This window comes from Rhododendron vialii, chromosome 13a (genome assembly GCF_030253575.1).
Source record: "Rhododendron vialii isolate Sample 1 chromosome 13a, ASM3025357v1".
Lineage (NCBI taxonomy): Eukaryota > Viridiplantae > Streptophyta > Magnoliopsida > Ericales > Ericaceae > Rhododendron > Rhododendron vialii.
Genome location: NC_080569.1, coordinates 1737405 through 1754877, shown reverse-complemented (window position 1 = coordinate 1754877; position 17473 = coordinate 1737405). Strand labels below are relative to the sequence as shown.

The window sequence follows — 17473 nt, the reverse complement described above, 5'->3', positions numbered from 1 at the left end:
TGCCAATATTCTAGAAATATTGGATTTTATTCTAGATACTCCTTCTGTTCTATTTTATTTGTCTATTTTTTAATTTTTTAATGTTTCAAATTATTTGTCTAGTTTGATAAAATCAAATGAAAAAATCTTATGAGATTTCTACTTTGCCCTTACTTTTTGAATTGATGTGACAAGTTCAATTTCATTTGAAGGGCATTATTTGGAAAGTTCAAGTTCAAAAAGTGTAATAATTGTGTTCTCTTAATAAATTATATTTTTTAGAATAGACAAACAAATCAGAACGGAAAGAATATTATCTTGAGTTTAGTACTATTTTAGCAAAAATTGTCTAGAATGTTAAATTTTCTTTATTTATGTTTATTCTATTATGTTTCTATTATTTTATTGTTTTTAAATTTCTTTTATTTTATATCTTTTTTAGTATTTCAAGGCTATCTCATTATAAATAAGGTCAAACGTATGGGAAGCTACTGGGGAGTGTAGAGTCTTGGTAGGAGTGCTCTTCTAGTCTCGTCATCTTTTTAGTACCATAAAAAAAACAATCATTCTACAGTAACACCCCTTTTACACGCTAATACTTATAATGGTGTAGATTGTATGAAAAACTAGCGCATGCTGGTACCTGAATGCACGACTTCGAATTGGTGGGCAAAAAATTATTCTTGAATATCCCTCTAACCTCTTTAACGCAAAGACAAAAAAAACTCAACATAACATCCTCCTTCACTCATCAATATTGTTCAAAAAAAACTCAAAATAGTTCAGTTTTTTTTCCCCAAAGAAACACGTAGAAGAATTGTGTGTATTCTTATAAAAAGGGTTGTTTCCTCTTTGCGTATGAATCCAAAAATGATTGTTTATTTTTTACCGTAGAAAAATCGACCTAAAATGAATCAACTTAAAAGCAAATACTCCCTCCTTCTCTTTTTAAGTGTTTCACTTTGTAACTCCAACTTATTAAGAAAACATTATCATTACACTTTTCACATCATTTTTACCTTCACTTTCCTTATTTACCTTCTATGGAGACATTATCATCACACTTTTACTCGCTAACTTTTCAAAATGAAATCTACTTTTAGAGGCAAAATGAAAAATGTATCAATTTTTATCCACTAACTTTACAAAATCGACACTTTTTAAGAAACAGCCAAAAATGGAATACTAAACTTTAAAAAGGGGACAGGGAGAGTATTGAATTGAATATAAAAAAATTAAGTTTAGAGAAATCAATTGAAAAATGAAGGAGTGTAGGTGTATATAATAGGAAATATTCATTCAATCTGACGGCTATAACCTTATCAGAAAGTACGATCGAACGGCTATAGATGCTTCTTTGTTTATATGCCTAGACATTTTTAAAGAAAACTGCTCTATTTTATAATATAGATATGTCCAGTGTGTGGAGTCTGCCCAGACCCTTGTGAGTGTACGTGTGCACTTGGATGTGGTTGCAAGTAACATTTTTGTAAATAAACAATCTATCTAATCTATCTAATAAGTGACACCGTTTTTGAATATTATCTCTCTATAAATCATATTCATTGATTTGCTTCATAAATTCTACGGCTCTCCCTCTCTCCCTCAAATAATATTAATTGCACAATTGCCACTAATTAGATCTCACGTTGCGCCGTGCCTTCAGGCACGAGCAAACCCTAGTCATTCTACAACCAAACACACAAACACCCATTAATCTTGTTTTCGGAGAAGGAGGCGCATGTGTTTTGAGTTCGGGGTGTTTATACTAGTGATTAACTTTTGCAAAATAATTTTTTGGTTCAAACTTATTCAATTTGTTTGGCATTTGTTAGTTTTACGCCAAATTTTTATGTGATATGAATGAGTAATGATGAGAAAAATCGGAAAAGTAAAAAAATATTATGACTTTTACACAAATATTTTTAAAAATATCCAAAAAAAAAACTCAAAAAGTCAGTTTTTTGACTTTTTCTTGAATATTTCCCTAAATACTTGTGTAAAAGTTGTAATTTTTTACTCTTTTGATTCCTCTAGTTTGACCTTACTCACCTATATTTTTCAAAAATTTGACATAAAATTAACAAATATAAAAAAAAATTGAATGATGACAAAATAAAAAAATTGTGTTGCATAAATTGGATCTCACTCACAAAGTGAGTTCGCATTGTCTATATAAAAGTACGTCTTTTCCTTTCCCAAGATGCACTTCAACGAGGTTACGAGGGAAAGTTTGACAAATAGGCATTGCCGCATTGGTTACGCATCTCAAGTAGTGGCCCAAATAGCCAGGACTGTGATTTTTGTTTTCAATTGTGCCTTTGGCAAAATAGTATTCCTTCCGTTCCGATTTGTTTGTCTATTTTCACTATTTGGGACATTTTACAAAATCGTCTATATATTTCAATTTATAATGTCTTTTATATACAATATGGATCTTATTTGATAGATTTCAATTAGATCTAAAATATAATATTTTCGAAATTATGTAAAATATTATAGATTGTGAGATATAGACAAATTTTTAAAAGACACGTATGTCGAAATTGGATGGAGGGAATACCTCTAATTCATACAATCGTGATTGTCTTTCTACGTTCTTCTTTTTTAACATGTTTTTCAGCATCAGTTGGTATCAGATTATATGGTTCAATATTTTTGTTATTCTAAAAATATAGGATTTTTCGTTTGTTATTATTTTGAATTTAATATTTTAGTAAGGATTGTTCCGTTTTGGCGTAAATTGTTCCGTTTTGGTTGTTTTCCAATATTTAGATTTTTAGCTTTCCTTTATTTTATTTTCTTTTCAATATTTCTAGGCTTATCATTATAAATGAGGATGTGTAAGTCTTAGGGCTAGTTGGTTGTTTATGATTTTAACTAATGGTAATTGAGAGTTTTCTTATTATTGTGTGTTCATAAATAAAGTATCTCTAGTTCATACTTGTTCGTGTTGTGCGCGTTCTTCTTTTTTAGCACACTTCCCTGCATCACATTTTTTGTCATTAAATGAGGTTTGGGCTATTCCGGATCACAAATTTTGTTTGTAAATAGTGTAATTCTTAGTATAAAGTTTTGTGGGGCTTGCAATTAATTCTCCGTACTAAACTTGGGATAGAAAAATAAATTCTGTTTGGCATGTTGTTTCTAGAATTCATTTCGCACTTTTTCGCCGAAATTATGGTTGTTGATGTAGTGACCTAGTACTTTTCTACCCTTATGCAGAATCTATCTTTGGAAAATAAATACAGTAATAAAATCAATTTATTCTATTAGAAAAGGGCGGGCCTGGCGCAATGGTAAAGTTGCTCCATCGTGATCTCATAGGTTCGAGTTGCGAAAACAGCCTCTCTGGTTGTAAGGGTAAGGCTGCGTATATCAATCATTCCTCGTACCCCGCAATAACAGGAGTCTCGTGCACTAGATTCTCCCTTTTTTTTATAATCTATTCTAGATGTGGCAAATGGACGGGTTTGGTCAGGTTGAAACGGATTGTGAATCAAATATGGATGGGTCAAATATGGGTCAAGACAAATTCAAACCCCGCCCGACCCGACCCATTTTCCCATTTTCTTTTTTTCCTTTCCCCTCCCCCTTCCTTCATTTCAGCTGGAGAATGGTTGAAATTAGTAGACAATCTAGGTCGAAAAAATGACTACCCCAGACTTCGAAAACTGCTAAAAGGGGATAGGTGCTACATTTATAGCATTCACAATTTATTTTCCTGTTTTTAGAGGAAACGGATTTTTTAGAACTTGGGAACATCTCCTTCGGAAAAAAAAAATGCAAAAATCAAGTTTGGATATCCTTCTAAAATTGTAGTCTTTTCATTTCATTGAAGAATACGATCGCACTGAAAATCTTTTAGATTTCAAATTACATGCAAATGAAGAAATCTAGAGAGACAAAGAATACGTTTTGGACAAAGAGGTAGTTCGCGACGACGAGGGAGATGGAGAGGATCATTCCCGCTGCGATGCACTTGATCTATTGGTCTAGAGACTCTAGACTCTAAACTCAAGTTGCTCTTGGTTGATTCACTGTTGAATCCAGGCTAAGTTCCGCTACAGATTTTTTGGGCTATTTGGATTTTTCCGTTTTGTCCTTATTCAAAAAATTTCACATTTGTTCGTTTTGTGATAAATTTTTTACCCCAATTGAATCGTCTTGACGAGAAAACTCTGTTCTGCCTAATTCATTAAAAAGAGAGAGAGAGAGAGGAAAAAAAATAATAAGTGGGCCAAGGCTGCCCCTGGCTGTGTGAATGCATATACTTATATGGGAAAATCATGTTGAATAATCTGTGACTGGGTCATAAGCTCCAACGTCGCGTACGTCTTTGGTTCACTCTTGTGTAGTAAATCAGTCTTTTAATTCTAAGGCCCCGTTCTAAAATTTTTTTAAAAAAATAAGCAGTTTATTTCACATTTTCAAACTCAAAAATAAAGTAAATAAAAAATTATTTTTTAATTTTTTTTGCACCGTATAAAAAATCTCGATAAGATCTATCAAACAAGATCCATATTGCTAGAAAAATTATTTGTGTAAACATATTATTTTTAAACTTAAAATTATCTTTTTAAAAAATAAATACTTAAAATGAGTTCCGGAACGGAGCCTAATCCATATCGTACGTCTTTGGTTCACTCTTGCTATTTCGTGTACGCTTTAATCTACCTTCGGCCTTGGGCTGGTTATAAGTCGGTCCATTGCCTTTTTAAATTTTGTACTTCAATTCGTCTGATTGCATGTGGCAGGACCAGGCAGGTAAGTGGTCTACCTTTAAATGACGGAAATATCCCTCTCCTGCCTTTAAATAACAAAACTAACATTGAGGCACACTTTCCCCACAAAAAGTACGTAACTTTCCCCCTCTCTCTCTCTCTCTCTTTTTTACTTTAATTTCTTTTCCATTTCAGATGGTGAACTTTGCCTTCTTTTTTTTTCCGTTTAATAACTCAGGTGTCCACGTCACTTTACGCGCACCTCGACTGATTCTGAAAACTCAATCTCACAATTCCGTATGGAAATTCGGGGGGCTGTGGTGCCTCAAAACTATGTCGTTTTGGGGCTGGAACAGGTAGGAATTTGGGGGAAAGCGGAGAAAAAAATTAAACTCTCTAATTTTCAATCCGTTTAAACCAATGCGAAAATTTTATTTTTTAATCATTTTATCATATATGGTCATAATTAATTATTGACTGTATGACTCTCGTTAATTTGCTCTAAGAAAATCGTAGAATTAAATGTCTCTTACGGCTAACTAACGAGAGCCCTAAAGCCAAAAATTAATTATGATCTTTTAGGATAAAATGATCAAAGAAATAAGATATTTGCATTAGTTCAAACGGATTGATAATTGAAGCACTTAATTTGTTGAGCAAATTCTAAAGTCAGCCTAAAGGGCTGATTATAGTGTGCTACAAGCGCGGATTTTTTTGACTCTTTTGGGGTAAGTTCATATGGAGCAATCTGCTCCGATTTTCACTGGGCTCCCCTACGAGTGAACGCTAGAATCGAAATCTCAAAATTAATTGAAATGCGCATAAACTAGTTCGAACATATAATCTAAGTTATAAAAAAAAAGAAGACAAAAAGTAGCTGGGATTTTTTTTTCCATCATAAATTAGCCGTGAATTTGTAAGAGCAAAAAATAGAGATGAGTTGCCAAGAGCAAAGAAGGTATTTAGACAAAATATTAAAGAAGCACATACAAAGTAAAAAGTAGAAAACTCAAGTGTAATACTGGAAGAAACAACAATGTGACACGTGAATTTAAATTATAAAATAATAGATAGTGGTATTTTCTCATTGTCCGCCCATAGGTTTGACTATAGAAGAACCCATTTGCTTAAAACGTTTTTTCAAGTGTTCCTATAAAAGATCAGTTCAGTCGGATATTAGTAAGGTCTAGATCGATTATTTGCTCAATTTCCTGTCAGCGAATTAGGTGTAGAATTGTTCAAATTTTTACCAATATTTGACTGAGCAAATTATTTACAAAGATCTTTACCTTAAAGGAAATAAATGACTCCGATCTTTTATGTAGGCACAGTGTATAATATCATTTGACGTACATCAAGAGGTACCCATAGTTTTATTGAAGAGGAAATTACTAATTCCGAAGTAGGAAGAAGCACGCTAAATATAGTATGGAGTTACAAGCAGTAAAGCCATGTCGCCAGAAACGCTAAATATAGCAGTACGTCCTCTGTCACTATTTGGAACCTCAAAAAATTGATTATATTTTTTAATTTATAAATTTTTTATATTAATATATAAAAGTTGTTTAATAGATCTTAATTAATTTTATTAAATAAATTTTTTAAAATCATAAAAAATTTGATAAAATATGACATATATAGATAATTATTTGAGTGGTTACATGACTAACAATTTGGGACGATGGAGTTGTATGGAGTAACGCCTTTTGGGATGTAGCAGAACAGGAAATGGCACGTGTCACAAGGCACAAGGGGACACGTGTCTTGCTCGTAGTTTGACGGGTGTTTTGCATGCACGTTGGGTTACAGTGACACATAAGTTCGTTTTTTATTTTTTAAGTTTTGTTTATAAGTTCGTTCCTTTGTTTACTTTAATAACTTTAATGCATTTTGAATAATATTCCATTCAAAATCTAATGTATAAGTCTGAATTAAAAAATGGATAAAATTATTTTCTAATTTCGATGGTAGTCTTGTTTCTTATATCTGTCAATAGAACCGTAACGCAATACGAATTTGAAAGTTTAGGAATAAATTTTGAAAAAAATTCTTCCTAATTGGATCAAAATTTATAAATATAGTAGTTAGTTATTGTGTATTGAATTGTTCTTAGACTTGATCTACAGAGCCAATTCAAATAATTAAATTTCTTTGATAAATGATGTAATTACTAACTTTCTTAGTAATTTGGTTAGCTTTTTATTATTTTAGCAAAAGCATTCTTTTGTTATTTTGACATTACTTATTATTACAATATCTTTTTGGTTGAAATGTGTTAACAGGTGCGCTCTCTAACGTTAATTCTTGGCCAATTATTCTAAGACCACATCCACACTGCACACGGGTGTGTGTTTTGGGTGTGAAGGTAGAATTACTCATTCTTGGCAAGCATGACCCTGTTGTGTGTGTTTCAAGCACTCATGATTTCGCTTATAGATGTTTGATTGACTTGATTTTTTTTTTTTTGAATAGCGAAGCAAAAAAAATTATTGATAAGAAAAAGGGTTACAAAGCAAAGTTTAAATTGGTAAGAAACCAACATAGCACCCCAGATCACCAAATGGGTAAAAATATAACAATGAAGTCCACAAGAAACTCAAAACCTAAATACAACGATTAAGCCCAAAACACCGAAACTCAAACCCAAAAACTAAAAGGCATAATTCATAGACAACATATGCCTAGCCGAAGACCAACCCATAGACTACATGGGCCAACCTAAACAACAACCCTGATTGACTTGTTATTTACCAGGACAATGTGACTGTTAAATTTCTTAAAGGGTTCCAATCTAAATCAATTGGCAATAGGTGGAGTAGTTTCTAAATTTTATTAACCAAGCTTGGATGGCTTTGATGAGTGGTATGGACAAAGTCTAACACTCCCCCTCGTGTGCAGTCCGGATGCACGGGGAGGTGACAGACCAGGAGACGAGGAGCTGAGCGATTGACTCGGGCGACGGAGATGACACGAACGGTGAGGCCACCCAAGACCTAACTCTGATGCCATGTTAAATTTTTTGGAGGGTTCCCAACCTAAAATCAATTGACAATAGATGGAGTAGTCTCTAAATTTTATTAACAAAGTTTGGGTGACTTTGATGAGCGATATTGGACAAAGTCTAATAGTGACGTTTTTTTTTTGGGGAAAATGATGGTCCATGACGTGTTTTGCAAGGACAAATTAAGAACATTTGTTAATGCTTAAAATGTCATTGACGGGTATTAATTATCAAAATACGTCCTTAGCCGTCATGTTCCCTTTTTTTTTTTTGATCAGCTGTCTAAAACAGTGACGTTGAGATCAACAAAGGAAACGGTCCCGATTGTTTTTTAATTCAAGACAAAGCACTGTAACTAATCTTAGGCTCCGTTCTAGAAACATTTTTAAAAAATAAGCAGCTTATTTCACATTTTTAAATTTAAAAATAAAGTAAATAAAAAATAATTTTTAATTTTTTTTTTGCACCGTATAAAAGATCTCATCGAGATCTTCTAAGCAAAATCCATATTGCATATTTTTAGATTTCAATAAATTTATAATTTTTGAGCTGAAAATTACCTTCTTAAAAAATAAGAATATATATATATATATATATATATATATATATATATATATATATATATATATATATATATATATATTTTAACCCGGAACGGAGCCTTAATCTGACGAGTTATAAAGTGGCTGTGTAATCTGGGCGCACAAAGGGAGCCCACGAGAGTAACACACCGAGGATATGGTTGAGAACAACAAAGGAAACGGTCCCCGATCGTTTTTTTAATTCAAGACAAAGCCCTCTAACTAATATTTCGGCTCATCAATTAAAATCCTGAGCCAGACTACGACCACCGCACGGCTATTGGGGCTCATATTGGGCCCTACAAAAATATTGAAAAATATTTCATAAATTTTAAAATAATATTTTATGGGACCCTGTAAAAAATCAGCTCCAACGGATATCGATAGATATGCTTTTTGAATTTATAGGAACGAAAGCTGCGAAACTGAGCAGTTTCGTTTCTACAACTTCAAAAAACATACCTAACGATATCCATTGAAGCTGATTTTTAACAGGGCCTCATAAAATATTATTTTAAAATTTATGAAATTTTTTCTATATTTTTGTGAGGCCCGAAATGGACCCCAAAAGGCGTGCGATGGACCGGTACCTAGACTTTTCCGTAAAATCCTATTGTTTGGCAAAAAAGAAAAACTGATTAATCTGGTTCTTCACATTACACTTACCTATTAGAATCTTTGATGCAGTTATCACTAATTGTTAGAATACTAGGGGGAGTGATTTTGCCACTCCCCTTTTCTCTAATGACACTCCCCTTTGTGTCTATATTAAGTGATTTGTTTTGTGAGAGAAGGGGAGCGACATTAGAGAAAAATGGAGTGGCAAAATCAATTCCCAATATTAGTGATCAATTAGGAGAGTTATTTTTGCATTCCCCAACTTATTAACCCCACTCCAAAAGGAGAGTGCGAAAATCAACTAGTATATAGACTTGATTGATTTTCACACTCCCCTTTTTTAGTGCGGTTAATAATTTGGGGAGTTGCGAATATCAAATTCGATAAATTATTCACTTTTCAAGAAAATTGTTGTAAAAAACTTTAGTTAAGACAAAATCGAAGCCCTACAGAAAGAAAAATATTTCAGCTTGCTTTTATTGTTCACGAATATAGTTGGGCTAGGGAACAACAATACAAGGCCCATCAACATCTTTATGGATTCGGCCCTTTTATTCTTTTTTTTTTTTTTATCAGCGGCCCTTTTATTCTATTTGATCAAATTATGAAACAAGAATACAAGGCCCATCAGTACCGGTGACACAAACCTCTCATCTCATGCATGATTTTTCTTTATTTGCTCAACTATATGAGCAAGTCTAACAACATAAACCAAAATATTCTGTGTACAAACAACAATACGAGGCCCATCGTAAATTATTATGCGACGTTTCGTCTTTTGAGCAGTAGTGTGTTGTGATAGGATCGATTCTGAATACCATATATCCTATGACATGAAGAGATTATTCCATGCTCCTGGACTAACGTACGCTCCAAGGTCACTCTCCACCTCGCATGAGGTGAGTTTCACCTTCAAGGAGTGTTCGTGGAGCATTGTTCCAAGAGCATGAAATAATTTGTCCATGAGATGACAGAATTCGAGCATTTGGTGGGATTGTTTTAGTCCACCAGTAGGTAATGCCCTTTGCTAAATGAGAGATTCCTCTATTTTCTTTTTTTTTTTAAAATCGGCAGAGATTCGTTATGGTAAAGCCTTAAAGGTTAAATCAATATAACCTCAAGGATTTAGTCAAGTGGACATGAAAAACCAATAAGTACTTGTATTTAATGAGGTCACATGTTCAAATTTCACGGAGGTCAAACATTTTCAAACATTGGGACCACTATAGAGTTTGTCCGATCATTAACTTCAAAGCTCCGAAATAAATCGAGGTGCGTGCAAATTGACCTGAACGTTTGGTTATAAAAAAGAAAAGAAAAGTAGAAATCCCTAATGAGCTTACAACCAGCCATACAATAAGATGAAGTGCCTGGCACGAGCCATAAATGTGCACCTCGTAACAAAAGAATTCACGGGCGAAGAAACTGCAAAAATACAAACACAGGCAAAAGAGGCAAAACAACTCATTTCTTGTGTTCTACTGAACAAAACTCCAAACAATACCAAGAAGCAATCTTGTCTCTTACCACAACATGTCCTTTAGCTGTGTCATTGTCACGTTACAAACCCCAATCCCCTTCTTTTCCACCCATCATTCCCCTCCCCCAACAATATTTATCTCACGAATGGATTTGGATTGACTCCCATTTTTATATATACTAGATTGGATCAGACAGTTCAAATCTCAATTTCGTCTCTACGATTAATTGTACTTAATTTTTTGCTATTAGTCTCTTATCAGAAAGAGACAATTTTTTTTCGGTAAGAGACTATCAACAAATTCAAACCATTAATAGTTTAGAGGGACGATCAAGATTTTGAACAGTTAAGTAATGTACTCCAAATTCAAAAGTGGGGAGGATCCTATTTTTCTTGCTCACCACCACTCTCCTCTTCATTCCTCCTCTCCCAACTCTCTCTCTCTCTCTCTCTCTCTCTCTCTCTCTCTCTCTCTCTCTCACCAATATCATCATCATATAATGGCTGCCCCAGTATTTTTAACATTTGTTGTACCCATTACTGTACTACTTATGGGCTTGGGCTGCTTCTCATCATCTTCACTACTACTAGCCTTGCCCATTTCCACTATTTCATCTGCACCTTCATTTCTACCAATTCCTCCTCTCTCCTCACCTCCAACCTTACCTCCAGACATCACTCCACTCTTTCCTACCCCTGGTGGTGATCATGGACCCTCTCCATCTCAGCCCTCTTCAATCCCCACCATTCCTTCCAGCCCAAGCCCACCAAATCCGGACCAAATGGGCTTTGCTCCTGCGCTTAGCATAGGCTTTGCTCCATCTGAGCCCACACCAGGTCCATCCTCAGTTGCCATAGCCCCATCTGGCTCTCTGGTTTCAATCTCGTTCATGGGTTTTATGGTTTTCTGGTTACTATTGCAGCTTTCTGGTTTGTAAAGGCTATTACTCAATTTCTGCAGCTGTTGTGGTATGTGGCAATTGTTATATGGTTCTAGTTTCTATTTATCTATTTTCTTTGTCTAACACTGTTGGTGGGACCGTGAGGTGTATGGCATTGTTTGAACTTAGTGATTTGGTATGTGTATTTTATCAAGGAGATGGCACAATCCCAGGGAAGCAGAGAAGGCCTAAAAACAAAACAAAATGAAGGGTGTTTGCAATAGTTTTTTCTTAGATTTTCTATTATTGATTGTTGATTCAGCTTTGGTTTTCAGATTCTAGAGAAGTAATTATGAAGAGTGTTTACTGCAGTTTGGATTGTGAATTAAATATTATAGAAGTTGACTAAACGTAGTATTTGCTGTAAAAGTTACTAAAAAATAGGTTTTATTTTATTTTATGTGAATTAGTCTATTTTGTCCTTGACCATGAGATAATTATTAGAATGGAAAGGAATATTTTTGTCTTTACGCAGTTTACATCTTCTTAGAATATGTAAAAGCATCAAAATCGTAGCTTCTCAAAAATCAGCTTTTGGGCTTTAAAATAGCTTCAAAAAACTGGTGATTTTTAGAAGCTGCTTCTAGAATCTATAGCAAACACTCCACTGCATGTTTTCAGAAGCCAAAATCCCATAATTGGCTCTCAGAATTTTCACAAACAGAAGTAGACAATCAGGATATTTTGAGTTAATCCCAACTGAAGTGGGCTAATTCCTTAAGTCAATCAGTCTCACAACATGAAGCATATTAGGAGAGGACTCCACCCAGGATGATCTTGATGACTCCATAATTAGGACCATGCAAAAGAAAAGAAGCCCTTTGCTCTTTTTCGTGGAACTATCCACATTTGTTTTTGTGCTTTAATTAGTTCAATGAGGTTTCTTAAAGCAACAAATATTTTGTCTGGGAAAATGGCTTCCACGTTTCATTTAAAAAAAAAAGGTAACTCCAATTTTTTCTCTTATATTTTGGCGAAAATGGAGTTTGTTTAAATGTACTTTAATTAGTTCAATATGATGGCGATGTTTGTTTAAATGTTTTATCAATTTGATTTTAGGACTGAACTATACAACGATTGCACAATCCTAGGGAAGCAGAGAAGGCCGGAAAAACAAACAAAACTAAGGGGTGTTTGCAATAGTTTTTTCTTAGATTTTCGATTGTTGATTCTGCTCCAAATTTCAGATTTTTAAATTCTAGAGAAGTTATGAAGAGTGTTTGCAGTTTTGGATTGTGAATTAGTAAATGTTATAGAAGCTGAATAGTAGTGTTTGATGTAAAAATTACAAAATAAATTTTTTGATGTGAATTAGTCTATTTTGTCCTTGACCATAGGGTAATTATTAGAATGGAAATGAATACTTTTATCATTACCCAGTTTACATCTTAGAATCTGTAAAAGCATCAGAATCGTAGCTTCTCAAAATTCAGCTTTTGGACTTTAAAATAGCTTAAAAAAACTGTTGATTTTTAGAAGCTGCTTCTATAATCTATAGCAAACACTCCGCTGTAGGTGTTTAGAAGCCAAAATCCCATAATCAGCTCTCAGAATTTGTCACAAACAGACAGACAAACAAACAAGTAGACAATCAAGATATTTTGAGTTAATGGCATCTGAAATGGGCTAATTCTTCCTTAAGCCAGTCAGTCTCACAATCATGAACCATATTAGGAGAGGGCTCCACCCAGGACGATCTTGATGAATCCATAATTAGGACCATGCAAAAGAATAGAAACCCTTTGCTCTTTTTCCTGAAACTATCCACGTGTGTTTTTGTGCCTGAGAGAGTACTTTAATTAGTTCGATGAGGTCTCCTAAAGCAACAAATACTGTATTTTGTCTGGGAAAATGGCTTCCACATTTCATTCAAAAAAACAAGGTACTCCAATTTTTTCTCTTATACTTTTGGCAAAAATGAGAGGATGACTTCGCAAATTCGCATAAGTAATCACAATAGATTCATAGAAATTTGTCCACAACCATACTCCTCAATATCAGAACTGAAAGAATACTACAAATAATAGATATATGGTACCTAATCAACTCTTAACTCTAAACATAAACTGCTGAACTGTATCTCTTCTGGTTACTATTAATGTACTACTTACTAGCTGTGATCTACACCTAAAGAGCGAAGACACTAGCAATGCACTGATCGATAAACACCTCTCAGCACCGCACACTTTTGTGCAGCTTACCGTAAAAGTATATATAGAGGCATTTCACGAAATACATGGTGATGGTGTTGAGGGGTGTTTGGACAAAGCGCGCTGAATAACTTTCTCATTTGGGAGACCCGTTGAACAACTTCCCCATAAACATTCCTGTCAACTTTTGGAAATCAGAGTGCGGGCTCCATTTCTTTGGAGATTCTCTAGCAATACACTTCTTCAGCTTCACATTCTCCTCCCTGAGCACATCCATAACTAAACTCAGCTGTCTTATGACCTCTCTTTTCTCTTCATCTTTCTCTGCTATTTCCTCCTTTTGAATCTTGTTCTCTTCCTTGAGTCTCTCAATCTCTTCCCTAAGCTTCATCACTTCACCACTTACAAACTCGCTCGATACTTCCTCTTCTTCCTCCTCCTTTTCTTCTTCTTCTCCTTCTTCTGGTTCAGGATCATCAACCTCGGACTCCACGGATTCCACGGGGTCGTAGGTTTCAGAGTAACTATCATAGGATATCTCAGTGCAAGTCATCACCGACATCTTCTCTTTCCGGAATTTGGAAGACAGTGGGGATGGAGATGCCCAAGGGGAAATGAGGCGAAATCCAGCATCGGACTTGACTTGATCGTATCGCTCTGCCAGTGAACGTTGGGCCCGGTAAAAATCCTCCACCATGCTAATTAGCTCTGGCCTCTTCTTGTAGTACATCTCTACTCGTTGGGCGAATGAATCCGCATCTTGCTCGATGATATTAAGCATAGCCTTTGTTTTCTCATCTAGCTCTGTGGGGGTAGAAATTTAGCAAATTCACAATTTACAGTACAAGAAGTTCAATGTACTATTCAGAGTTGAGATGTTAGAGAAGAGGTTAGGAGTTCCAAGTGAAAAGAAATACAAGCTGTTCAGACTGCAGAGTACAGGAGAAATAAGGCTACTAGGATAAGGTCATAAGGGTCCACAATGTCCAACAGAATTTTCCTTTCTAGAACGTAGGTTAAGTATCCGTTACTCATTTCAACTCCAAAATTAAAATTCTCTCTTTTACAACTTGACACAGAATGGAGTGTCCCACTTGAGAATCACTGGTATGTCAATCCTTTGGTTAACAAGATTAGCCAATTTAACATTCTTTTTTGGAAATCCAAAATTAAGGTTTTCACTTTTCACCGTGCTCGATCTCTCGAATAAAATCCGTAAGCAACATACACAACAAGAGTAGAATAGTTTCATCAATTTCAAAGTTATCGCATAGATACATATGGTACTCTGATGGCATATGAGCCAACGAAATTAAAGAAAGACTAATAATGGAGTAGTTGTTAACACTGACCAGAAAGGGTGGATTGGAGCCACGGCGAGCGTTTAGGAGAGGCGGTGTCTTTGTGGTGGTTGTAGCTGTCGAACCACCACCGGTGCGGCGACCCCTTCGTCTTCGCCTCCACAGCCATTTTCTCCCTCTCTCTCTACCTTCAACAGATTCAAAAGGACAACTAAAAAAACAGAAGCAAACAATTTTCTTGAATAATGACGAGTTTTTTGGGTAGGACAATTTTCGTCAGTTATTGACCTAGAAGCCCGCTTCGAAATTTAAATTTCACAGGAATTTGAAAACCGCACCAAGAACAAGAAACTGGCTTAGTTTACCCAAAAACAAGAAAGAGGCTCTTTGATAAATGAACTAATTTGCTTTACTACTTTTATGGGGAAACACCAGAACGTGGGCCCTGCTGTGCCCCGTGGCCTCCGAACTGGTCTCGTCCCCAAGTGCGAAAACACGATGAAATCGTTCACTCTGTCGAACTCAGTGCTTAAAGTAATCTCAGTAAAAAAAATTACTGGTTCATTGGACATCAGTAACCTAGTGAGCGACTGTTGGGTTTCTGATGCGCTCAACCAACTTGATTTTACGGGATTATGTATATGTGTTAGGCGTCAGGTACAGTGAACGATTCAGATCACGTTGTTTTTTATCGGAACAAAACAAAGAAAGAGAGAGGGAGCAGTTGTGGCGAAGAATAGATGTACCTGAAAGATTTCTCTTCGTTATCTCCGAAGAAAGAAGCAGAGACGCCAATGGCAGAACTCTCTCTCTCTCTCTGCGGCTGACTGCAGCAAGAAAGACAAGTGTTTGAAATTTATAAGAACGCAATCACCACATGGGCTTTTCGAGTTTGACTAGAACATCAATTGATATCATCCAATCACAACTAGCCACGCCCTGGCAGTTCGAATCCTCAAGGCCAATAAGGACAGATGCCAAATAAGGCGCAATTTTAAAACACTTCGATTTTACCATGTTACCCCCGGGTGAGGCCATTGATTCCATTGTTTTCGGGGGCATGTTCGTAGTTTGACTATAGCCTCAGAGGAAGGAGCGTCTGGGACTGGGACCACCGTGGGCCCGTGGCCGAAAAAACAAGGAATTTTATGCAACGGTCGACAATCCCAACGACACCTATGGGTCCATGTCCTACCCCCACTTTTGCTGTACTTAATTAATTACTTTTTAAATGAGATTGTGCTGTACTTGTGTTTGCACCTTTGCACAGTGCACATTTCATTAAGTCTAATGTCACCGCACATTTTTTACCGCATAAATTCACAGGTTAGGCCAATGATACACCCACCGCGGCTCCCCCACCGCCCACCGCACGCATGTCGGGTCCACTCCGGCCACCGGATAGCCTATCCGAGCCGTCCAAAAATTCTATAAAAAAAAACCGAGCAGGCCCTACGCGAGAATAAATGGCATCCGACGTGTGTAGGTGCTCGATCTGAACTTTCAAAAATAAGATGATCTGAGACGTTAAAAATGGAAGATTGGTTTGAGCACTTACACACGTCGAATGCCATTTATTCTCGTGTGGGCCCATTCGGTTTTTTTTAAAGAATTTTTGGACGGTTCGGATTGGCCGTCCGGTGGCCGGAGTGGGTCCGGCGTGCGTGCGGTGGGGGAGCTGCTGTGGGTGTAAGGCCCCAAAAAATATTCATAAATTTTAAAATATTTTTTTATGGAACCGTATAAAAAATTAACTTTAACAGATATCGATAGGTATATTTTTAGAATTCATAAGGTGTAGAGCCCGGAGTGAGACCAACTAGTCATGCGGTGGACTTATGCGGTGATAGTAACAAGTTGATTCCATTTCTTTATTTCTTTTTTTTTTTTTCATTTTTTTAGCATGGTCTCAGAAGGATAGAGTTTTCTGTTATATGACCACTCGTGACTCGTAGTATGAAGGGAGGGAAGCTAACCTAGGAGATTCGGAATGGTGGGATTTGAACCCACCAATGAGTGAAGAGAGAGGTGCCTGAAAAGGCCAGCGTGATCATGTGCGCTATCCACAATTACCAAAAGGGTAGAGTTTGCTACTATTTCAAAACAGAGAGAGAGAGAGAGGGGGAGAGAGAGAGATGGGGAAGTGAAGAGAATAGTAGGGTTCAAGTTCAACAGCTCTCTAACGAAATTGTATACTACTAGCTATTACTAGAACAAAAATGAGCCTTGTCCTACAGAATTGGTTATCTTATGCGAATGGACAGCTGTCCCGACATGTGGAAGGCAGAGAGATTCACAATTACACATGCTCCCATGAGTCGGGGACTACACACTGCACATGTGGTGTGTGAGGCCCCAAAACATTTATGTGAATATAAATGCGTCCTCAGTAGTCCTCTTACGAAATTAAATCCTTATAATTTTGCGCTCCGTCTCTCTCCCTCCAATCCTGGTGCCTTACATAGTGGCCTTGTGGAATGTAAACAGTTCTGAAAATGGTTCTTCCATTTAAGAGAGATCAAGGAGGAGCCTAAAGACAGTTCAAATGTCGAATTACGTGCCATTGTGCTTGTAAATTTTCCATACATGTGGCTTCTGCGTTCCACACCACCTTTGAATCAAGATTCTCCTTGGAATGTCAGCGGGCAAACATATCAAAATGGGGTATGCTGGTTCAACCCTCAAATCGTCGTAGCTC

The 17473-nt window shown here is 36.0% G+C and overlaps 2 protein-coding genes across 2 annotated transcripts; one reads left to right on the top strand and one right to left on the bottom strand.

The window, feature by feature from the left end:
• Positions 1-10778: 10778 nt before the first annotated feature.
• LOC131315143 (protein NETWORKED 3C) lies at positions 10779-15725 on the bottom strand. The gene is made up of 3 exons (XM_058344225.1): positions 15522-15725; positions 14827-14963; positions 10779-14278 (listed from the first exon to the last, which is right to left on the bottom strand). Exons 2-3 carry the CDS (start codon positions 14942-14944, stop codon positions 13611-13613), a joined length of 786 nt encoding a protein of 261 aa, XP_058200208.1. The 5' UTR covers positions 14945-14963; positions 15522-15725; the 3' UTR covers positions 10779-13610.
• Positions 10884-11673, top strand: LOC131313141 (classical arabinogalactan protein 26-like). Its single transcript, XM_058341275.1, has 3 exons — positions 10884-11313; positions 11381-11460; positions 11587-11673. Exons 1-3 carry the CDS (start codon positions 10884-10886, stop codon positions 11671-11673), a joined length of 597 nt encoding a protein of 198 aa, XP_058197258.1.
• Positions 15726-17473: the final 1748 nt, after the last annotated feature.